The sequence below is a fragment of the Candoia aspera genome, chromosome 2 (assembly GCF_035149785.1).
Source record: "Candoia aspera isolate rCanAsp1 chromosome 2, rCanAsp1.hap2, whole genome shotgun sequence".
NCBI classification, from domain to species: Eukaryota; Metazoa; Chordata; class Lepidosauria; order Squamata; family Boidae; genus Candoia; species Candoia aspera.
Genome location: NC_086154.1, coordinates 88,545,280 through 88,566,363, shown reverse-complemented (window position 1 = coordinate 88,566,363; position 21,084 = coordinate 88,545,280). Strand labels below are relative to the sequence as shown.

The following is a 21,084-nucleotide window of genomic DNA, read 5'->3' as shown; positions in this document are numbered from 1 at the left end:
TTCCACTGTGGCCATTGGCTCCACTTTTTGAGGAGCCATCTTCAGTTCATTTCTTCCCTGGAAGTCCTTATTTAAATTACATTCACTCTGCTAAATCATCTCCCCCTCCCCCAAAATAATTTATTTCTATGAATATAATTCTGCATTTCTCTGCCCCTTTTAATCTTAACCATTCCTTGCTTTGGAATGGTTAACTACCTTCTTTGTAACCATCTTACTCTCTCTACATATAATGCAGTTTTCTCATTCCTCATTTTCTGCACCGATCATTCTCTTATGTGCATTTTTTTCTCATTCATCATTTTTCATACTTTGCACTACGTTACTCCACACACTTCCTTGCACTGCATAACACAATTTTTCCTTCTGTTTTAAACAACTTCCACATGCTCTTTCCCTACATCCATTAATTCTGCTGAGAGATTAATACCCCTATAAATTAAGCTTTACTCCTGACAACTCCATGAATGTGTTCATTTCCTGGCAACAATAAGGAAATGGGTTGTTATCACTTTTCAGACCATTTGTCCAACTTCCCAGTGTAGCTGACAACTGGAATTGTTTTGATGGTCTCCCACCCAAATATTCTTGGTGTGGCCCTGCTTAGGATTTATGTATCTATTAGTCGGGGCAATTAGGCACAGCCACTTGCTGTGACTATGGAAATAAAAACAGTGGAATTGAAGGAAGGTGTTGTCTTGTTCTCCGTAGACTATTCAGTTTTCCTATTTAGAAATCCATTTCTTTTTCCCCCTTAATCTCAAGCTCTGTCATTGTACGGTAAGTTCGGGGAGTCAGAAATACTTGCCAAACTATTGCAAATCTACTTGATCCAGATTTATAACATCATTATAGCTGGCCAAAGCATCCGTTCATCGAATATACACTTCCCCCATTGTAGATAAACTGCTGGACTGTTAGGTATGTTTTTTAGTAGTTAACCCTCCTGGGATGGCTTCCCTCACCACCCCTCTGGGCAGAGACCATGACTGACCATATTCTATGCACAACCGTGTCCTTTGATGGTTGTCCTCTCCCAATCATCTTGCACTTGAAGCAGATCCTTTCTTCATTCAACTTCACCCAAATGAAAGGGTAACCCCAAATGTACTTCCTGCTGCATAACATTGGCTTTATTCAGTCGAAAGGCCATGATTTGGCTAGCTTTAGCCTACAAAACACCTAATCCTTCTAAAAGCACCATACACCCAGCACAATGCTTTGCTGCATAAAATCCATAGTACTTTTCCCTCCCTTTGGAGCAAAGGATATTCAGGTGCCCTGTCTGAAAAGGCTGTTACCAAGCTTCACCTTGATAACCTCTCTACCAGCTTAGAGAATCAGGGAAATGATCCTGAGGGAAAAAGAACTATTATGTAAGCAGAGGGCCGAAACATTCCTTAAGTCTTGGGAAGGAAGATAGTATCCAGAAGAGACTCAGGCAGGCTCCTCCCTGATTCACGGGGATATAAGAGGGAGGGGAGGTAAAGCACTTGCAAGATTCTGTTACTATAACCTATTTCATTTAACTATAGTTCTAGCCTTCCTGTGGAGTCCGTTTCCTGACTTGGTCTACCTCATAGAACTTGTAAAAGGCCCACCCATTCATTAATTTGCCCCTAGTCTCACCTACCAATCAGCTGAATTTTTTTAATCATATCCGTCTGCTATTCAAGAGTGTTTCTCTAGGAAAATAGCAAGGACTCTGGTTTATCAAGATATAAGCAGCACAGATTCAACAACATTTCATTACAGCTTCTACTCCCAAGTATTTTTTTGCTGAATTATACTAGCTTACTCTATACTAGCATAAAGCCAGTTCCCCATTTTCTGTCAAAGCTCACATCCTCAGACTTGATCATTAATTTTATTGAATTTACTCAGTGGTTCTATGACTGTTTTATTATTTCTAAAAAAAATGACTAAATTAAACACAAAACAGGTATCTAATCATTTCTAAATTAATATTGCTCACAACAGCATCTGCATATTAATTATTTCAAAGCTGAAAAAACACACAAAAAAGGCCTATACTATTCAGCCTCTTCCATCACTGGTGATAACATGTCAAGCCACACTGGAAAATTGTGGCAGATTATTTGCAGTTTAACAGTCCAGGAATCATCCTTATACTGCTGTTCACTGGTTCATCTAATCCAGTCATTGCAAGTTAGATAGTACAGTACATAGTCCCTAAGGAAGATTTTTCACAACATAGTTACGAGAGATTCTTCAGCTTGATGAACTGACCTGTTCCATGCAAAACATGTGCTTTATATCAGGTATTGACTCTTCCCACTTTAAAACACTGTAAGCATTTAGAGGACCTTTTATTATATTAAGCCATTTTATGAAATGTGGAATACCTCGATGGAGAATTTGTGGGTTTGGTGGAATAGCCAGGTCATAATGCAGAAGACCAAATTCAAAATGAATTTAGAGCAAAACAGCCCCATAAATTATTTGGATGGGCATAATAAACTCCACCTTATTACTCAGTACCCAAAGAGATGTTCATCTTCAAAATGTTTTATAATTTTTAACTAGCCAAAGCATTCTTGTAAGATAGACAAATATCATATCCCACTTGAAAGCAGCTTCTTGAAAAGTTCCAGAAAACAACAATTATTTAAGCATCAGTTTTCACAATAATTTAGCATTGAGAATACTCTTTTACTGGCCAAAGCACTCAGGGGAATTTTGAGATGCAAAACCAAATCTAGGAAGCATTCAAAAGGAAAATTGTTGAAGCTTCAAGCCACACAGGCATGGTGCATGCATTCTCAGGTCATGTCAAAACACAACTGCCCAAGAACAGCTGGAAACAGAATGGCTCAGCAGGAAGGCAGTCTTGGACTTAAGTGGTTAAGTGGTACCTAGAATCTTCTCCAAAACATGTCATTGGCTGACTGTAAAAGAACCACAGAGCTACCGTCTTCCATATATTTAAAGGTGAAAAATCATTAAAGAAGTCCTGCACTGCTTAAGGAAAACATCTCAAATATCACATGAGTAAAAAATGAGAAATGGAAAAAAATGAAGAGATCCAAATAAGAATGCCTCTGGGTTACTGTAAACTGAAAAAGCTCAGATGAAATGTACACCACAGATTAGGAAATTATAATGATTATGATTAATAAGCAAATTGAAAATAAATCTTGGAGGCAAGGCTTCTTTCAGAGAACAGGATCCAGATTTAGTCATTCTTTGAATAGACCTATTAAAATCAATGGGATTTTTATTGACTGACTTTTCAATAGGTCTATTCCTGAGTAAAACTGCTTAAGAGAACAATAAGCAAAGTGCAAGAATAACCATTTCTTATAATGGACCAATGTATGTAGTAGAGTCCTCAAAGATCACTCTTGTCATTTGTTTCTAAGCATTTAGGAACAATGAAATGGCCAAATCAGATGATTCAAGGCAATTAAAATAAAATAATAATATAAAAAAGATTGCAATCTTTGGTGTATCGTAGATAGCTAGAGGACAATGGCAACCAAGCATGCAGCAACAGTGGAAAATATTATAATGGAGATTATTAGTAACGGGAATGAAAATTAGAATGCTCCTTGATATCTTTATGCAAATCTATGATGCTGTAACATTTGGAACACAGTACTAGTCACTGCATTTAAAAAATGTATTGTGGAGCTGCTAATTGTGAAGAGAAAGGCAACCAAAACAGGCAGAAGAACATAGCAACTTCCCACAGAAAAAAGTTGGTGGCCACTGAGCAGCTTATGAATTTCTCATTGAACACAGTGGGAGAAAATGCTGCTATAGTAGATAGGTCCTTGGTCTGATCCAGCAAAACTCTGTTCTTCTATTGAGCTCTAACTTTCAGATCATTTTTAGTGAATACAGGAAGCTCCCTGATGCAAAGCTAGGTCCACATAGCTCAATTCTATCTATAACTTTCCAGGATATCAGGCTGGAGTCTGTTTTACTGAAGATGCCAGAGATAAAACCTGGAACCATTTGTACCCAAACCATGTGCTCTACCCTGACCAAAACACATTTCCTTTCCTTTCTTAAAACACTAAGAGTTGCATCCTATGCGCATCAGACACTGGAACAGATTTCTTATTCTCCTGCAGCCTTCTATCTTCCCAAATCTGATTGGAAGGTTGAGATCTGATGGAGATCTGAGGCATAAAGGTGAAAGAAAAGGAAAGCTGTGCATTGTTGGAATGCATCCTACATTCCTTTTTCTCTTTCTACCATTGAAGAATTTAATGCAGGCTTGAAATTAACAGAAAAGGGGACAGCACTTCTTACATTTGTGAAACAACTGAAAGAATCTTTACACAATAGGAAAAACTAACATTCAATAACCACATCTTGAAAGAGAAGGCCAAATTATCACGCCAATCCTGACAGACCAGCAAATCATACCAGTGTGGCTTAATAAATAAAGCAGCAGTAATGATGTCAACAAAAGAAATAAGTTCATAGGATCCCAATTACTAAGGTGCAGGTTCATCACATTGATGAGATTCTACTGCCACACCTACGTGTGCATGTCTGATTGTGCGGCCATGAAGTTTATAGCCATCCAGAGTCACTAAAGCCACAGTGCCTGGTTGCATATCCTCTGCTGGCACATGACACACTATTTCATGATCATAGGGGTCATATCTGCCACCAATGGGGTTCATTTTTTGCAGGCCATGCTTAGTAAAGATGCTTTGTAGTTTGACTTCTATAAGAGTCAGGCCTTCACAGATCTTATTCAGGGTCAGAGTTGGATCATTGTTTTCTTCCACAACACTCTCCAAGGTTGTCTTCAGGATATCTGCTACTTCTACCAGATCTCTACAAAAACTCTGGATGCCTGCAGACATACAGATAAGCAAAAAGTCAGGATAATGATAGTTCAGGAGGATAAAAACATTTTGGAATCCTGACTTGTCTAAAATAGAAGGACTTCCCTGGACTTCAGGGACAGCAGTGTTTCCACTGATTTGATCTGATGCTTCCACCAAAACTGCACAATCCAGGTATTATATATGTTTGCATCAGTAGAATATATTTCTTTTAACATGTAAGAAACTGTTCAGTCATAGCAACTCTGTCTTCTTTTGACTTAAGTTTCACTTTATTGTCATCTCCAGGTCACTACTGATTCAACTCAATTGTTTTATACTCCATTTTATTTAGTAATATAGAGCAATAAAATTGTGCCTCATGGGCATATCACTGACCTTTGACCCCCAATCCCCAAATGATCTCATCCAAAAGTTACCCATAGTTCAGGAGCTGTCAACTTTGCCTGGGACAGGGGCCACAATACACTCTCTTGATAAACTGAATTTTTTGTTTTTGCTCCACCCCCAAATTTAGGAATGGGAGAAGGGTATCTTCTAAGCAATAAACAAATCCCATTCATAACCAATCCCATACTCTTTGCCCCCCATGCTCTGAAATTATACAATGGAATTTTGGCAATAAAATACCTGAATTTCAATGCCTTCAACTTTGGGATGCTTTTGGGGAATTTAAGGGTTGAAATGGTAGTAAAACTACACCGCTGAACAGAACCATTTAGCTGCTGAATTTTGGTGGTGCAATCATGGAGTGCCAGGGAACTTGCAACCAAGCTCATGGAGCACACATACGGGCTATGATTTTATACATTACTGACCACCAGGAGTCAATGTATAATTGGTTTTGTCCTTATTGGTGGTCAAAAGTGTATAAAACCACAGGAATATATACTGAAATAGTCCCCCCCTCTGGGGTGGTGTCATCTTGGAACTTCTAGTATGAGGGCATGATATATGATAACAGCTTTATCTCACTGGTGTGGGAGTTCAAACTAAGGAAAGTCTATGGTACTCATAAATAGGCTAGGAGTTGCCCATCCTGTTATGTGTGGTATAGTGGTTATGGTGTTGGAAGATCAAGATTCATGTCCACCCTCAGGCATGGAAACTCACTGGGGGACTTTCTCAGTATACCCATGGATCCATCTAACTATCCCCTAAACAACTCTCTTGTACTAGCCATTCGGATAGCAGGGGGACCTCCTATCCCCCAACACTCACTTCCCATTACAATGTTGGACTCAGGCTTGGAAGACACAGGGTCACATCTTTCCTCAGCTATGGAAGCCCACTGAGTGATGTAGAGCCAGTCAATAACTCTCAGGATTATTGCAGGGAAATTGGAAGGGGGAGTCTTATATATGAAGGAAAGTCAGGATAGAAATTTAATAAATGAGGAGGGGCACAGGAGAGAGGTGTTTCATTTGTGGTGACCAAGTTATGAAACAACCTCCCCAAGTAGAGATTCTGTTATAATTTAACATAGGGTTAAGACATTTTTATGCTTTCAGGCAGCTTCATGAGCTATATTTTAAGCACTAACATACTATATTTTACTTTTTCATGCATTAAATTTATATTCTCTCTTTCATCCAGAAGCACAGACTGTGAACACAGCACTCTCTTCCAGTTTTCTCACAACAGTAGTCCTGTGAGGTAGGTTGGGCTGAGAGGGACTAACTGGACCAAAGATACCCAACAGGCTCCCACCATTGACAGAGAACTCGAACTTAGGCCTCTCCATATCTACTCCAATACTTTAACCATCACACTACACTGGGATGGTGTTTTCACTGCAGCTTTCGTTTTTAACCATTAAGTTGCTTTACTGTGTATCTTATTGTTTTGTTTCACCTGACACTGTAAACTGTTGTGGAATAAATATTATGAGCCACCTTAACTTTAAGGATGGATTATCTAAACTAGTGGCATCTTTTTTTCAGGCTCACGCAGAAGCCAGAAAATTGCTGGACTCTTTCAATGAACAGGAGAGATGCTGGGCTCATGTGAAGTCCAAAGCATTTCTTACAAATCATTTTCAAAGGGTGCACAGCCATAACAAATACTACTGACATACAGGCAGCACTGCAACAAGCTCTGTTCTGGCACAACACTGGCATCTGTGTACTTACCAAAAATCTTAGCATCCTCAACAAACTTTTGTGTTCTCCGCCTGACATTTTCAGAATCCGTTAAGGCTCTCTGGTACCGTTCCTACATTCAGAAGAAGCAGAAGCAGAGTCAGACTAAAGAGTTCTAATCCAAGTAACAGGATGAGCTTTCTATAGTGCTGCAAAGAATATTTAATGCAGATTGGTCAGACAACTTACTCGTAGGCAATCGATTTGTTATTTATGGGAAAAAAATGCTGGCATAGCAGCCAGGTTAGCAAATACTATCTTGATATCTACTGCCCTTCAATCTCCACTTCCCCTGGTGGGATGCCACGTGGCATTCACAAGAGTGACAGCTTGATTCCCAGATAGGGAATGCACAACCCTGCCTTAAGCAGGATCCTCCTGAGGAGAGATGCTTACTTTAGCATATAGCAAAAGAAGAGATTCCCCCCAACCCTTCCCTCTCCAGGTTCTTCCCCACAACCCCCCCTTTTCCAGGCTTTTGTTCTTTTTAAAACTGCAGGTAGGAAATAGCCAAGCATCATGGCTAAGGAGCAGCAAAAACCTCTAATGAAACGCTACAATTTGCAATAAGCTGGAAGAAATCCAGACAAGCGAGAAGGGAACTTTAGCTTGAGGCATTAGGTTGTCCTAGGAAATAGGTAACAAGCTCAGCTAGAAATTCTGCATAAGATGATTTATTTTTATTGGGTACATTTATTTTCTCTGGTGTTTACTGTCTCTGCACAAGTTCAGTAATTCTGTGTTGTTTGCAGTTTGGACCCTCTTTGCAGCAGTTAGCTCTAAATAGAACAGCATCACCTTATCATCTACCAGAGCTTTGCTATGGAAGTTCCTTTTAAGTTGCTACCTGAGATATGAACCACTTTTATCTCATTTGCCACTGAATGCTTGCTTCTGACTAATTAAAGGATTTTTACTTCTCTTTTCCATTTTTCTTTAACAAGGCTTAATTTTCTCTCTTGTAAGATTGATCTATCTCCTAAACCAAAGGACAGAGAAGGATGCCTTGATTTGAGCCATATACATGAATGCTCTAGAGGCAGGAAGTGGAGATATAGAAATCATTTCATGTTTTTTTCTCCTTTTAATTTGCCAGAAAATAACATAGGGTGTGGGGTCACTATCTCTTGCATGTTGGGCTTAGGGGGGATGACACTAGGTGAAGCACACCCTGGAAGATAGGTGGTGGTAGCAAGAACTACCAACCCCCATACCAACGTGGAAGAAAAGCTAGGGTGTGAAGATCTGGAGGCTTTTGGAAGATATGGGTTAAAACTTCCAACTTTTCATCCTATGGGCTCAGCCCTGCCACTTTATTCATAAACAAGAAAGAGGTAAAAGGACCATTTCAGAGACCCATTCAGGGGCTCTACAAAGTCAAATAAATATTTTAAAATTTCTCAGTTTTAATTTTTAATACAGTAAATATCAATAGATATAACCCACAGAGACCAAAGCTCCTTGGGGTCCTCAATCATTTTTAAGAATGTAAAGGGGTCCTGAGATCAAAATGTTCAAGAACTACTGACATAGATCAATATATGCTTATGCAACACAACAGCAACAACAACATTGGGAAAATGAGAAAACAGGCACTCTTACATAAATTGTTTCTTATAATCTGTGATAAAATGTGCACAAGAAAAAATGTTATTTGCCAAGGTATTAGATAGCAAAGTTCTTCAAAAGATATTACAGCAGCCTCAGCAAATAGTATGGATGGATGATCTAGAAAGCTAAGCAGAGCTGGGAACTCTACTTGAGAATGCCAAGACTATGAGCAAGAAAAGTGGAGGGGATGGGGAGAGCGGAAAATAAAATAAAAATCCTAAAAGGCAGATATGGGAAACCACTTCTTTATCATGCCAAGAAACCTGCATGGAAGTGTCCTGTAAGTCACCAGGTGAGCTAGACTCGAAGGCAACTTTAAACTCTGCAGACTTCTTCTTCACTTACTGACCAATAACAGTAGTTGGACTTACCACGGAGTAAGTCACTGGAAGATGACCTGGACAAGAAAAGGTTAACTCCACCTCTTCTAGCTAGAAGCTGGACTTAAGACTTCTTCTTGTCCCATGAAGGAAATCCCCTCCCTTCAGTCACATGTATTGACTTCAGCTGAGTGTGGTTCAATTCCTCCTCTATTGTATATTCCACTATAACAAAACTGGTAAGACACACGGGAATGGAAGAATAATGTGTAACTGTTAGTGAAAGACAGGTAGCTCATATCCCAACCCTGAAGTTGCTTGGTTTTCTAATCTTCTGTTCTAAATAGGGTGGGATTGTCAGTTCCATCTTACAGTGATCAGAGAGGTACTACAGAGAAAACTCAACTACTGTTCTTGATCACTGGAGACACACCTGACTGGAAAAGGACATACTACAGCAATATTCCCAGTAACAATTTATAGCACTCAGCGTGAAATAAGTTGAATTTACTTATTTTATGTTTTATAAAATTAGAGAGTTCCACCTAGGTAGCTGTGTCTCTTTCAGAACGTGCTATGGAGGAAGGAAGGAGACAGTCTCTCACTGGCTGTATTCACCAGGGCAATGCTTTCTCCAACTTGACTGCTAAATGTAGAGTGGGAAACTTTGTAGGAGATAAAGTGTTAGCACTTTTGTCCTCCACCATATGATTAGGTAGATTCTTAGAGTCTTGCACACATTTAGTTCTAGCCAGGTATGTTTTATAGGGTTGGCTGGATTTGGACTGAGGTTGAGAAGCACAATCTCTAGTGCTTGGTGGAATCTGGGAATTGACCTTCAGTATGAAGGATCTAACCTCAGAATTACTTGGTCATGAAATGCATTGATAACCAAGGGTGCCCTTAACTTCCCAACCTGCCAAGCTGAGGTTACAGCTATCAGAAAGGCCTTTTTCCAGATAAGCAGTGCCCTTTGTTCATCCAAGAAAACACAGCCTAAAGCAGATGCCTATCTATGCAGCACAGCCCTCTCTCCAGGCTGTAGGAAACTCAATACTTAAGGAACCCATGTTGACAGTGCCACAAGTTTCTGTCTTCTGTATCACCTTTCTTGGAGCAGGTTATCTGGTGGCCAAGATGGTTTTACCACAAATATGGATGATCCATGTCCAGCAACTGCTCTTATTCACTTTCCAGGCACAAAGTTGTAGCTACTCTGGACCAGCAGCTTGAGACAGAATATCCAGATGTTCTGAAAGATACCACTGGTATTCCTCTCATCTCCACCATGGCACAAAGCTATGGTCTCTGGGCCCAAGGTTATTAGAATCAAGTGTGCTTTGGGTAACTGCCTTTGCACACCATCTTGGGTAACAAAGGAAAAAAACCGGAGGGCAAAGAGTAGTCCTTTTGGTCATGACGTCACCAGGGTGTTAGTGCCCTCTGCTGCCTTTGTCAGATCCCTGCAATCAAAGGTTTTACAAAACCCCTTATCGGAGCATCTACTATAATTTCCTTCTCCAAGGAATGGACTCCATGTCACCAGATGGGAGGGGGTGTGAAGTTAGAGTGTGAAGTGGTTTATTATGGCTATGGCAGACATCAAGGACACGGTGTTGAGATATGCCAGGAATACCATCTGGATGGGAGGGGGGGTGACATGGTTTCATGGGAAAGGGCACTATCTAAGGGAATGTAGTTTTTAAAGTTAGATTTGAGCAGGAACTCTTTATTCGCAGCTTGCCTTCTGTACCTGTCATGAGCACTGATGGTGAGCAGGAGGGGGCCCCTATCCAGGGAGGAAAACACATGCATAGTAGTGAGGAGTTGAGCAGCCATTCAAAGAGACACAGAACAGACCCGCCTTGACTTTTGGGGTTTATCTGTCTGGGTTTTCCCATGCTTCTTCAGTTTGTTAGGATTTTCTGTCTAATGTAGCAGTAATAAAACACTAGAGACCTATTCCTCGTCTCAGCATTTTTCCTGACTGTTAGGACATCACCGTTCATTATGCTTCATTAAAACAATTAAAGGAATCCCAGCCTTCTGACTGTGATTGTGTGAATGCCCAAATGATCAGGTGCTGACAGCCTTCTTGTTAGGGATCAGTCTGAGTCTTGAGATGCAGAAGTTGAAGAGCTTGACAGATTGAGCTTCAGCCTGCACCCCAAGAATTAGCTGAAGAGCGTGCACCTGAGGAGACACGGGTGCGGGCTGAGTCAGCTGATCCAAAGACTGAGATACATAAAGTTTGGAGCCCAGCAACACATCGCAAATTAAGAAGAGGCTTGCAAGATTCTGTTACAATAGCCTATCTCAATAAAGTACAGCTCTAATCATTTTCTGAGTCTTTTCCCTGATCTCGTCAACCTTGAGGGCTGACCCATCACTGAGTTCTTCTGCTGTAAGCAGTTTATTATGCCCTCCACTAAATGCTTGGCTTCTACTTGCATGTCTGTGATGACATCAAATGTTCATACTACTGAAGCTCTGTCAAGAATGGAAGACAGCTGCTGCCCCAGTTCCCAGTGTGGATGCTTCACAGTGCTGCTCCATGGTCTTGCCTGGCCATTGTTCATTAGGGTCAAAAAAAGCCTTTCCTCCCTTTTTCATCACCACTAATTCAGACATTTAGGACTGCCATAATCTCATCAAGGCTCCCTATGTAGGAGATACCAGTTGTTTACTACTCTCTCTTCCTGGACCTCAGTATCCTTCATCTCTCCATCATCTTGCTCTCCATCATCCATATCAAGTGGGTTCACTCCCACCATGGCATGAGAGGCTGGATGTTGCCAAACTGCTCTTTTTTGGTTATTTTATTTGGAATAATGGATTTCTAAATCATGTTCAATTTCAGTTGCAATTTGATAGATGCAGCACTATTAAGCTTTAACCATTGATAAACACTGTATATGATCCCACAGATTAAAAAAGAATTACATTATATAGGCTATAGGGCTGAACCTTTAAGAAAATGCACAGAAATTTAGATGTGTGGGTCTCTTATTTCAGATGCTCAAACCAAGTTACGTACTGTTAAGACACGGAGTTGTTCTTCTAGCTTGATGGCCTTGTGCTCTAAACTGTTCCCATTCAAGGTCTGTCTAGATTCATTCTGAGGATCTTCTGGGCCACAATCGTCTCCTGTGCTTTTTTGTTGAGCAGCAGTACTGAAGGCAAAGAGCAAACCTCTGAAACGATACAAGGACCAAAACTGTAGAGAAATGTACACATGCAAAAATCTATCTATTTCATCTTTATTTTTAAAATAAAAATTCAATTAACAGCTGGGGGGGTGGGGTTGCAACATTTTTGGTTTGTATCAAGGAATCTAGCCTTAGCACTGGGCTACAAGGTAGGGATATTTTTGTTCACTTTTTTTTTTGCCAACAGAAAATGGACTTATTCACAGAATAAGATCCAAAAATGATAGTTTTCACATAGCTAGGAAGTTTCTACATAGCTTGGAAACTTGATTCAGGTGTCCCTGACTTACAGATAGGACCGTGATTATCTACAGGCATAGGACATTATCTATTATGATAGCTTTTTTCTATCTAGCACCTTGTAGACTTAGGCACAAAACGTAACACAAGAAAGCAACTGGCTGATAAGCAAGGAGAGAGCCCATCATTTACAACACAAGGTAATTTTTACAATTACACTATGAGCTAAGAATATGCTACTGTATATGATCAACAGAATGGAAACTCAGAGCACGCATCTATTTTCTATGCTAATTAGAATTATAGAATCCTTTGGTTTATTTTTCTAGCAAAATCCTATGTAACACAACAGTCAACTATGTACTTTGTTGTTCACCAGAGGTGAATCCACTCATCTGAGAAATAGCTGCAGCAGTTTTAGACATACAAACTGGTTTTGCCCAGAAAGTAAAGCTCAATATACAAACCCTGAGTGATCAACTCCTGAACAAAAACCTACAACTTTGTCTTTGGTGAGGAAAACTCCAGTTCTGCCACTGTTTCTATGTGTAGAAGCACATGCAGTTATGAAAAGGCTCTGAGCCCACAGTTAATTAATTATCAGCTGAAGCCACGTGGAAATCCTCATAGTAACTAGTCATACAGGCATTTAATTATATGTGCTAATGCCATTTGGAATTCCAATTTTAGTTTCCCCAATTATCTTTTAGATGCTTAGATACCACCTCAGCTCACGATAATGTTTTAAGCAATTCAGCTAATGACAGTGGGTTAGGGTAGGGTAGGGTAGGGTAGGGTGGGGCAATGGATTCTTACTAAAGCCCTCTGACAGGTTGTGTTAATGAAGAATGTAGTTCAGACTTCCAGCTAGCCCCACCTGCTTTTAGGATTTCACTGATTTTATTTCTCCACTCCAGCCATTTTTTAAACAAAAAAAAGAAAAAAAAACTTCTCAAAAACAAAAAATTACACAAGTGAAGGTTACATCCCCCCCATACAGACACATAGTTATACTCTATACTATGGACTCTACATGGGGCTGCTCCTGAAAACCATCCATGAGCTACAGCTGGTTCAAAATGCAGCAGTATAAGCAGTAATGAGCACTCTTCACTATGCCCATGTGTCACCACTGCTACCCAAGTTGCATTGGTTGCCAGTTGGCTTCCATGTGCAATTCCAAGTGCTGGATGTTATCGATAATGCCTTTCAAGGCCTAGGGCCTGGTTGTCTGAGGAACTGCCTATCTCCAATGGGTGGTGCCTACCTGGTACATTCTGGTGAAGTGGGTGTGCTCCAGGCCCCCTCATTTAAACGTGGCCATCTTGTGGGACCAAGGAAGTGTGTCTTCTCTGTCACTGCCCCTGCCCTCCGGAAGAGCACTCCCCCCTCCCATGATATGTATGGCTCCTACTTTCCTGGGAATCCGGAAAGCCCTTAAGACCTGACTTTGCTCCCAGACCTGAGGTTAGGGTGTTTGTGGGGGCCCTGTCTTTAGTTTGGGCTTTCACATTTTGTTCTCTGATTTTTATGTTTTTAATTGTTTTAATGGTGTTTTTGGATTTTGTAAGCTGCCCAGAGTCTACTGGAGTGGGCAGCCATAATACATTTAATGAAATAAATTTAAAAAGTGATCAGAGAATAAAAAGCCAAGTGCAGTAATAAGTGGAGAGATCAAACCATGGAATTTTCTAAGGATTTGTATCGAGGCTGGTGCTTTTGGACTTGCTTATAAAGGATTGGAAACTAGAGCTGAGCAATACGGTAGCCAAGTTTGTTGATGACAATTATTTGGGAATCAAAAAGCTCCAAAATTACTCAGTTGGAGAATGAGGATTAAAAGTGCAAATATAGCTTTAGGTAAGATTGATAAAATGAATTGCACAGGATGAGAAAATCATAATCTGACAGATTTGTGGATAGGGTTTGAACAAACAGAACAGGAAAAGGAATTGTGTACTGGTGATGATCTTTCAGTATCACAGACCATATACCTGTTGCTATGGAAAAGAAGGCTATTGCCCTAATGTCCAGCTTGGTTGACCAAACAGGGCGTTGGGCAACCCAGATTCTTCTTTTGATCCAGCAAGATGCTTCTTACTGACATCCTTACTGTCAAGAGGCCAATTGTATGACACCCTTCAATGTATATCAAAACTAGTTTTTAAAAAATAATCAGGAACTCAAAGGAAGTGCGAGACTTTCTCTAGGAGTCTCTTAGGGTGGTAACTCCTACAGACAATCTTTATCAAGAATGCAGTTGTATACCCATTTATTACAGATAGTCCTTGTTTAGTGACTGCCTCATACAGCGACTGTTTGCAGTTATAACAGTGATGAAAAAGTAACTTTGCAACCAATCCTCACATTTACAGCCTTTGCAGGTCTGTAGAGCAAAGGAAAGCTGAAGATAGATCATAAGCAGTCAGTTTCACTTAGCGACCACCTCACTTAACAACCAAGTTGCCAGTCCCAACTGTGGTTGCTAAATGAGGACTACCTGTACATGAGTAAGCCTCCATGGACACAATAGGGATTTTCTTTTGAGATTAACAGAAAAAACAGTGATATATAGTACATTGCTAAAAGAATGGGTACGGCTTAGATGGGTGGTTTCATACAACATAAAACTTTCTGAAGCCCACCCATTAGTTTTACTTTCATGTTAGTTACTTACCTCAGTTCAAGGCTGGATAGACAAAAATATAGAGTCCCTTAAAGATGAAATTTTGCATCTATCACACGTTTTAAACATCTGCTGAAAACAGGCAATTCGCCACTGAAATTCAGTGGCATGTTTTCAGCCTTTTTGACAGGGTGGACCCAGGGTTGAGCAACAGAAATTGCAATGGTTTGCCTGCCAGAAGGGAACCAACCAGCTGACTGTATCTGGACTTGGGAATCTAAGCAGGGTTGAGCTTGGTTAGTACTTGGATGGGAGACCACTAGGCAATATTTTGCCTTTTTAATTTTTTCTGTCTGCCCCAGAAGGTAAATTTTAAGCTGCAATTAGCATTTTTGCCAAATCAACAGTGATTAAATCAACTAGAACTCGAAGCCTTACCTGCCAAATTAATAGCAGGTAAGTAGGGTTCCAGATTACTTGAATGATCTCCACTCAGCACAAAGGCCTCCCTTCAGCTGTTTCACTTGAAGGCAGGAAGGCTCGAGAAGAGCAGGTCAGAACTGTATGTGCAGTCACATTTCTTCTCCACAGATTCAGGCAAAGACCTGAATGAGGCTTAGATTAGTGAGGCAGCCACACAGAGGATACAAGCTTAAAAAACGTTCGCAAACATTCAGAACAGCTCATAAATCTCCTGTCTAAAACAAGCTGCCCTTTAAATGCTTACATTTTCTCCTTGGTTGTTTATATCTGAACATAACTGCACATGCTGTTTATTGCATGACAGTGTGTTTGAATGAGTCTTTGCCAAAAACTTACATAAAGCAAATCACTGTCTAGACATGCACTCTCTTTTAACAGCTCAGTAAATTCTGCAGTGCAACACACACTCACTTAATTTATAAAACGTCCTGCTACTTCATGTAAACAACTTTCAGTCTTTACGGCCAGATTCTGAAAATACTTTATACAGAAAAGAGCTGCCTTGTGTCTTTACCCAAGCTTACACATCAGGACATGTCTAAATGGTGAAATATTCAGATCAAGTTGCACTACTTATCTGAGCCCTGGGTGTGAACCTTAGTTACAAGAAAAGAGTAAGGAAGGAAGGCAATTCTTAAGGGACTGGCCTGAATGACAATAGCTAGAGTAGAACCACTCTCTTCAACTGAGTCTGAGAAATTACTTTGTCCGAGTATCAAGTCAGATATTCCAAAACATCAAACCACAATGGGTACTCTTGTGTTTTTAATTACCATTGGAAGGCTAATCACTTCCAATTCCAGACCAGATTCCTGTACAGTACTATGTTCTATGTGAGACTGCCTTTGAAAACAACTCAAAAGCCTCAGCTGGTCCAATACAGCTGTTAGTTCTGATTGGAAGCTTCTAAATATTAGCAACCCATTTAGTTTGGGGTTCAATGGAGGATGGTGAATTTTTGATCTTCTGAATTTAAAAAATCCAAAGCTAAAATTTCAACAGTTGGTTCCCTCTGTATGAGCCTGCCCAGGAATTCTGTTCTAGAGGCCTTGCTTTAGGCATTCTGCCATCAGACATACAGTGGGGATGAGTAAGTGGAAGAAAGCTTTTTATCTTTCAGAAATTGCCTCCAGAAGATAGTATACTTAATACTTTGAGGTGAATATCCTCAGAGTAAAGTTGAATAACACACACTCAGAGCAGTAAAAATGGTGTTGAAATCTAAGGTTCTAAGGAATGCACATGTCTTCTATAACACAGATGTTTGCACAGTTGACACAGATCTATCACATGCTGGTTATTTGCCAATGCTTTGCTAAGTTCAAGAAGGAAGTTCAATGTTTAACTATTAAGTTACTGTGAAATCATTTACTTGCATGTCAGAAAGTTGTCTTTTTTCTACTTGGTTTATTCATCTGTGTGTCCATGCATAGAACCTATGCAAGGTGTATATATTTTACACAGGAATTTTCCCCACTTGTAGTTAACAATGACACAAATATGACCCTGCAACATCTTCTTTCTGCCATGACTCCATGGCCTTGCCTTTACCTAGTACCCATCCCATGAGCTAGACAGGAGTTAGTCATCCTTAGCAGCATCTGGGTTAAAGAGCAGCATGCTCCTCTTATTCTGACATCATCCAAGGATAGCCTCAAAGTGTTTAAAATCTTCCAAGTTTTATCATCCATTAGTTTGGAGGGAACTCAGGTGAAACTGGGGGAATAGAGGCAGGAAAGGCATCAGCAACAGGGATAGCAAATTTCATACCAATATAATTTTGTTGAAGATAGTTGGATGGCACTACAAGTCAGCAGTGAGCAAAAGCTGCTATGTCTTCTCAGTTACAGATTATATTCTACATTAATATGCATAGCTTGCCTACCAATGCCAGTCACCTGCAGAACAGTGGAGCTGCTGGAAAATATGCAGTGTCTGAACCGACCTGAACAAACTCAGTACCTATTTAAGTCCAACTATTGGAACTTAAAAAAAAAATCAGGTTGACCATTAGCAGTGTTTTAAATATTTTGATTATGAATTTTGATTTCAAAACTGCTTCAGAGAGAAAATCTACTACTTCCAGCCATGAGTCCTGATATTCTAGCCCCACCCCACCCCCACTTTATCTCTGCATTAAGGCCATTTGCAGTCAGAAACATTTCACCATCAGAGAACATCTGAAATGAACATTGTATATTACTAATACTCTCCTGCAAAAGTACATACACAAAACCAAAAATGCTCTTATTCAGTAATAAACACACTCCCACAATATCATCAAAGAATTCACCAGAAACTCTACTCAGTGGTTTTTACAGTATAGCTATTCAAGTTTCAGAAGAAACAGGAAGTTTTGTCCATGTTATTCTAATGTTAATGCTTGTGAAATCAACTGTTATTTTAAATATTTATCTTGATCAATTAATTTTAACTTTGGAGTACTATGTACAGTTAAAGAGATACCCCAAACTGGAATGGCAACAAAAGAGATTAGGTGGCTCTATGAAGGATACCACAGTGGCTACACTAATCAGCATATTCAGAGGCATTTGCCTGCAAACATCACTTACTTGGGCATGAATATCTTTATAAGCTTGGTCCACTCACTTTTAAAATCTATGCCTTATTGTAACAGGTTTAAACCTGTGTAATATATTTCAATATTGCATTCGGTTTGGGAGTTGCTCAGAAAACTTGGAAACAACTGCGCAACTCTATTGCAGAAATGAAGACATGTGGCAGAGAAACTGGTCTTCTCACTGAAAATGCCCTCCCCGCAGCCGCTACTTTTTGGAAGGATTTCTCCCGCATTCAGGGAGCCTCGGAGCACAAATACCGGAGTGGGGGAGGGGAACCTGAAAATTAGGGACTGTAAAATAGAAGGCAGATGACTTGAAGTAGGCGAGTAGAAACAAGTCTGTGCGGAGGGAAGAACAAGAGAAAGAAAGATGAAAAGAGCAGGTGGGCGGGAGAGTGAGGCTGGGGCCACCTCTATTTCTGGCTTCAGATATGCTCAGTTCTGGCTCGTAAACCGCAGGGAATTACTCAGAAACGAATGCCTCCTCCATGCTTCCTCCCCACCCACACCGGGCAAAATGGCTCTTTCGCCCGATTGAAAAGATGGGCCGAGCACAGCTTTCTCTTAAGCTGGCGACTGCCGATCTTTGCATCCATCTCAAGAAAGGCTGTCTTAGGAGCTCCAGCAGCATTTCAGCGCCGCCCAGACGACGCAAGTCCACCAGCTGCCTGCATTTTTCTTTCTCTGCAGAGGAGGAGGAAACCCACAAGTTAGCCCAAATTCTCGGGAAACTGCCGCTCTGCAAAAGATGCACACGGGAGCCAGGACGCGCCCCCTCTTGGTGCTAATGGCTGGATGCTACTCCTGAGCACAGGCGACGATACTACAGCGGGGGAATCTGGGAGGCAGGCGGCGGCGGCTCCCGCATCGCCTCGTGATTCTCCGCAGGGGGCACCCAAGGTGAAACGCTTTAAATCAGGACATCTTCCGAAAGGGCACTGCTTCGGGGACCCGCTCTGCAAACTAGCGCTCAGCAGGCGGACAAGAAAAAGCGACTGGCCCGTCCTTCCCAGCGCAAGAGCCCGCATGATGGAGGAGCACCAGCCAGAAAGCCACCGGCGACTGATAAAAGAATGACTGGGCCGTACCTGTTGGAGTGGAACTGAGGGTAATTCAACTGGAGCAAAGGACTCAAGCAACTCCGCGCCGCTCGCACAGACCAGCCCGCTGCCATACCGTCGCCGCCAGACTGAGCGATGCTGACCGCGGCGCCCACTGGAGAAAATAGGAGGAAGGACACACGACTACAACAACCGGCAGCCACCGCGCCCTTGATAAACCGCAGACTGCAACTCCCGCCAGTCCTCGCGCTATGAGAATGCTCCGCCTTTGGGGCGCGAATCGCGTGGGAAGGAGGGAATTTGTGAGGTTGGAGGGGGGCAAGCGGTGTCTGGGGTAGGGCGTTACCTCTATTGTGGCAGGCAGAAATTCTACAGGTGTGCTATCTCTTCAACCATGTAATAGGACTATTACACGCGAGTCTTCCTGCTGGACTGGCCATAATACTTCCCTGGTTCAGCTATTGTTGTAGCTAACCGGTATTGTCTGTGAATTGAGAGATTTTTCTTATACTGCGGACCAATCCAGCTCTCTTCGTTTTTCAAACATCGTAAGAATTGTCTTTTGCACTAAGAATTATATGCAAAACGTTGTCGAGGAACTTACCATTTTCGGGCAAAAGTATGAATGAAGAACTGGTCACTTTTTAGGAGGAAGCGAGTATGATTCGTCATAAGACTCAATGTAACTGAATCAACTATTTGGGTTTCAGCTAGTTCCGCTGTTGCGGATGTGCATGTTCCAAACGCTTTTTCTCAGATCTGTCCTCCGTGACTTCTGACTAGAGCTACCCTATCTGGGTTGCAAAAATTCTATTGGATGGCAACAGATCGTTTTCTGTGTCTCTGTTGCCTTTTGGAGGTTGTAGGGATTTTTACAGCCCAGATACCATAGGCCTGGATTAGACTACACTAGAGCCACTGTAGCCTAGTGGTTGATCCATTAGATCCAACTGGGTGACTAGGTTAGTTTCTCAGCCCAACCCACCTCAGAGTTCTCTTCATGAAGATAAAATTACAGGAGAAGACCTCCCTTCTTCATAAAGCTGCCAAATTTTGCCCTCAGTGAAAAAGTTGGATATAAATACATCATAATTAGAACAGCATTATAACTGAAGCAAGTGCTCAGGAGCCCTGAATAGCCAATATACTGTGTAAGGTGTTAGTGGCTGGCAATCTAGCTCTGTTGCATTGCTTCTGCAGTTGCCAACAATCTGTTGTTGACCCATGTTCTAGTAGATACGTTCTCAGCTATTGTTATCTTAAGAACCATCTATCCCTGTCAAAGAACCTGGGTCCCACCATGTCTGTTATAAAAAGCCCATTTTTTCCAAGAAGAACATCTATATGTTTACAGCCATTCTCATGCTGTACTTATAATTTACGGTAAGTCTGGAAATGTTATTGACTTACCCTATGTTTAACCTAGATTCCTTTTGAATCCCACATGAAGGGTGTGTTCTTTCAGTTCAGAATCATTGTACAGTAACAGATACATAACTGAAGACATGACTCTTCACAAAAGCATTTGGGGACCATGAAGATTGACTAACCCACACTAAATAGTGCCATTCAGGAATATTGTTTTATTGTAATTCTACTTTAATGTTTTTTGTTGCTTGATGTAAGCTACTCAGAGCCATTTGGAATTGAGAAGCATAATAAATAAGTTTCATGAAAAGCTACTAAACTGTCAATGTTAATTGAAAAGATATGTTCACACTCTGTTCACTGGTGGTTCTCAGCAGGTTTTGTCCTGGCAGTGTGTAGTATATTAACTAAAGCAATTGTATGTTAATTAAAGCAATTGCCAATTCATCCCTCCTTGTCCATTTCTGTGACCTAGGAATCCACTTGTGCCACTGCTCTGCTGTATTGGGAGCTGCTGCTGCTGGCAGAGTAGCAGCCTCAAATGCTGATTGGTGCAGAAAGACCTGGGGAGTCATCACATGTGACAGCAGTACTCTGCCTTTCTCCTCCACTTGT

At 41.0% G+C, this 21,084-nt stretch overlaps 1 protein-coding gene across 1 annotated transcript; it reads right to left on the bottom strand.

Moving 5' to 3' along the window:
- Positions 1–1,848: 1,848 nt before the first annotated feature.
- GRPEL2 (GrpE like 2, mitochondrial) lies at positions 1,849–19,300 on the bottom strand. Its single transcript, XM_063292411.1, has 4 exons — positions 19,129–19,300; positions 11,939–12,095; positions 6,962–7,043; positions 1,849–4,837 (listed from the first exon to the last, which is right to left on the bottom strand). The coding sequence occupies exons 1-4, from the start codon at positions 19,212–19,214 to the stop codon at positions 4,470–4,472; spliced, it is 693 nt and encodes a 230-aa protein (XP_063148481.1). The 5' UTR covers positions 19,215–19,300; the 3' UTR covers positions 1,849–4,469.
- Between the last annotated feature and the right edge of the window lie 1,784 nt (positions 19,301–21,084).

What these genes read in the sequence shown, in the direction of transcription:
- GRPEL2 (XM_063292411.1), bottom strand. Translation starts at nt 19,214, where the DNA reads ATGGCAGCGGGCTGGTCTGTGCGAGCGGCGCGGAGTTGCTTGAGTCCT. An exon ending in AACAACTCCGTGTCTTAACA is followed by an intron (nt 7,044 to 11,938) that starts GTACGTAACTTG and finishes TTCTGAATGTAG; the next exon opens with GAACGGTACCAGAGAGCCTT. An exon ending in TGAGGATGCTAAGATTTTTG is followed by an intron (nt 4,838 to 6,961) that starts GTAAGTACACAG and finishes GTATGTCTGCAG; the next exon opens with GCATCCAGAGTTTTTGTAGA.